This window comes from Cryptomeria japonica, chromosome 8, assembly GCF_030272615.1.
Source record: "Cryptomeria japonica chromosome 8, Sugi_1.0, whole genome shotgun sequence".
In the NCBI taxonomy this organism is placed as follows: domain Eukaryota; kingdom Viridiplantae; phylum Streptophyta; class Pinopsida; order Cupressales; family Cupressaceae; genus Cryptomeria; species Cryptomeria japonica.
This window is the reverse complement of record NC_081412.1, coordinates 29,074,656-29,077,500: the sequence shown is the minus strand read 5'-3', so window position 1 is coordinate 29,077,500 and position 2,845 is coordinate 29,074,656. Positions and strand designations below refer to the sequence as shown.

Genomic DNA, 2,845 nt, shown 5'->3' with positions numbered 1-2,845 from the left:
ATTGGCTTTGGCTGTTTTTCAGTAGAAATACATTATCCAAATCACAAATTTTGCCATGAAGAGCCCAGGCATCGTTACTTGAAACATCCCCTTATTTATCGTTTATTTGTAGTGTATCGGTTTCACGTGGTTTTACAAGCTTAAGTGGATGTTGTTCAATGTGGATCACTGGTAATCTATCAATATAGGCATCTTTCCCATCATTTGTATTATGATATGGTAATATATATGTCACATACATAGTTGCCAGGAAACTCCATTATAGGAATGTGGACCACATCCCCATCTCCATAACCCCGATTTCTGGTCTCTACATTTATAAGTAATATGCTTGTCATCTCATTTACTCATGTAGCCTCATTTGATTGGCATCCCTGCCCATCCCTGTAACAGTACCCCCAGGCGTCCTGGTAGCTATGATCATGTACCATTCAATATTTTTTTATTATTGTGCTTGTCTTCATTTGTTTGTTATGCATAATTACACTTGCTTTGAAGCTAGATTCTCTCTAGTTACTAAGTAGAATAGATTTTGTTAGTTTCCATCGTAGTATCAGACTCTTGTACTCAATGTGTTGTTTCCACTTATGTCTGAGTGTGAGCGCTCGGAATACATTCTGGTGGTCTGTGTGTTGCACAGATTTGAAAATTTTTAATTTGGAATTTTCTTAAGGTTCTCTATAAATTAAAATGGGTGTACCTACACTGTGACTGGTATGCTAACTAGGCTGAGACCTATAAAAAGAGGCTTTTTAAATTTTACCCTTTTTTTTAAATTGTCCGGGTGGTAATGAGCTGTTTGAACATTCAAATGAACCCATGACTTAAACTTTGAGGAAATGAATACAACTATAACATTCGGAATAAGCTTTCACAGAAGCTTCAATCCTTCAAAACCCAAATGTTCTAGATCTTAATATTCCTAGATTTAATAACATGCTGTCCTTAGTGACTTATGAACAATGACTTGCACATAACTGCTGAGGTTCAAATATTATGTAGACATAATGATCATATGGACCACTTTGCCTGAACTGAAACACCCAGTTTTCGCAGAGGCTTAAAAATCTTTGACAATCAGATTCCTCTAAATCTTAACATTCCTAGTTGTATTTCCTATACTGTCTTCGTGGATGAAAAGCAAAACTTCTACATAAGGGGAAAAGTTTGAAATCCCATCTGACTATACTAATTCAGTGGACCGTTTCTCAATCTCCGCCTGCTCTCCTTAAACAGGGCCCAAACCAGTCTTTTCTGTATGGTTTCATTTCAATGGATGTCAAATTGAAAAGGCCCTATTCACTGTAATTATTTTACTTGGTTATGAAGCGAAAACCTAGAGGTCCAACACTTTCAAGTTCAGTTACTGGGCTCGACCAACAGGTAGAACAAGGGGAGAAAGACGAACTCCCCAGCACAACGAGGAGAGATAAATCCCTAGTGGATCACCATGTAAAAAAAGGTAAAGCCAGAGGTGAATTTTTAATCAGGCTCTATGACACTTTCCTTATAAGAGCACACTGAACAGCATATGGGTTTTCCTTAAAAGAACACACAGACTTTCTCACCGGACAGCATGTATTGTTAAAATTTTGTACTTATTCGGTTTTGACCATGGAAGCAAATGAAGACGCGGATAAAATGTTTAGTTTCCTTGTTCCTGCGAGATAGTCTCCTAGTAGGCGTGCTGCTAGGCTGGGACCTAGAGACTTACCTTTTAGGTACTGAGACAATTGAGAAAACCTATTTATATTTACCAATAATTCCCAAAGAAAACCCAGGAGGCAATTGTCGTAGAGAACAAAACAATCTTACACATCAATGATTATCTAGAATATCTGCAAGAAGAGGCAGAGATCAGAAACTTACACATCAATGGGCTCGCTCAGTGCTGCCAGATCCATGAAAAAAAAAAAAAATGAATCATTCATTTAGCCAAACTTTCAACCAAAGGAATTATTCTTATTTTTATTTTCCAAAAAAGGTGAAATAAATGAGAGAGAACCGTTAATGGTGGTGCTGAATTTCTCTTGGCACACACTGCAAGAAGCCTCACCAATCATATCTTTCCGATCCCTGAAAAACGCATAGCACACCCATAAAATGCATGTAAAACAGCAGACCCCTCTGTTGAGAGGTAAAATAAGGAAAAAAATACCATCCACAACCAATATATCTGTTTCAGGAAAGCCAATCTTTTACAACTGAACTCTCTGCTTAAAGAAACATTACATTCTGCATTCCACACTACTTCCATGATTACAAAATGGGCATGTGAAGACTGTCTCTAATTTATCCATCCTCTTCTTTGGAGGGGGCTTTGCAGATGACTTCCTCTTCCCCATCTTCAAGAATTCAAATCTACTGTTCTTTGGTTTTTCTTTCAAACAGGGTTCGATCTGAAATCTAAATACAGCCCAGATGATTAAAAGGAAGACAAGATGAAGATGGTTAGATATTTGACCAAGTTTATGTGATGGGGGACAGTTTTGAGGGCATGTTTTAGGTGCGCACAAACAAAATTTTGTACAGGGTTTCTTCCTCTACAGGTGGTGGAACCCTCCACCTAAATGAACGCGCTCGTCTTTTCTTCCTCTATCTGAAACGTTATTGGTGGGAGGATATTTTTTTTAATAAAAATATTAAATTTTAACCCAAAAACAACGTTGCCCATTTCTGGTTTTCACGTGTGCTTTCAGGCATCTCGATGAGAGTATTGACGTGGGACCCAATGTGAGATACCGTGGTTATGTGGGGCTAAAAATTTTGAGATACCTAAGGTTAGGTGGGGCCCAAAAGTTTGAGATAGCCTAATAGATGTGTAAACTTAAAATATAATAAGTAA

The 2,845-nt window shown here is 37.7% G+C and overlaps 1 protein-coding gene across 1 annotated transcript in view; it reads right to left on the bottom strand.

The window, feature by feature from the left end:
• Positions 1-2,566, bottom strand: part of LOC131078545 (transcription elongation factor 1 homolog) — a 3,136-nt gene extending 570 nt beyond the window's left edge. Inside the window, exons 1-3 of the mRNA XM_058016265.2 lie at positions 2,233-2,566; positions 2,006-2,076; positions 1,870-1,891 (exon numbers count right to left, since the gene is read on the bottom strand). Of these exons, the coding sequence (XP_057872248.1) occupies positions 1,870-1,891; positions 2,006-2,076; positions 2,233-2,345 (206 nt within the window). The 5' untranslated portion in view covers positions 2,346-2,566. The remainder of the gene's footprint in view (positions 1-1,869; positions 1,892-2,005; positions 2,077-2,232) is intronic.
• Positions 2,567-2,845: the final 279 nt, after the last annotated feature.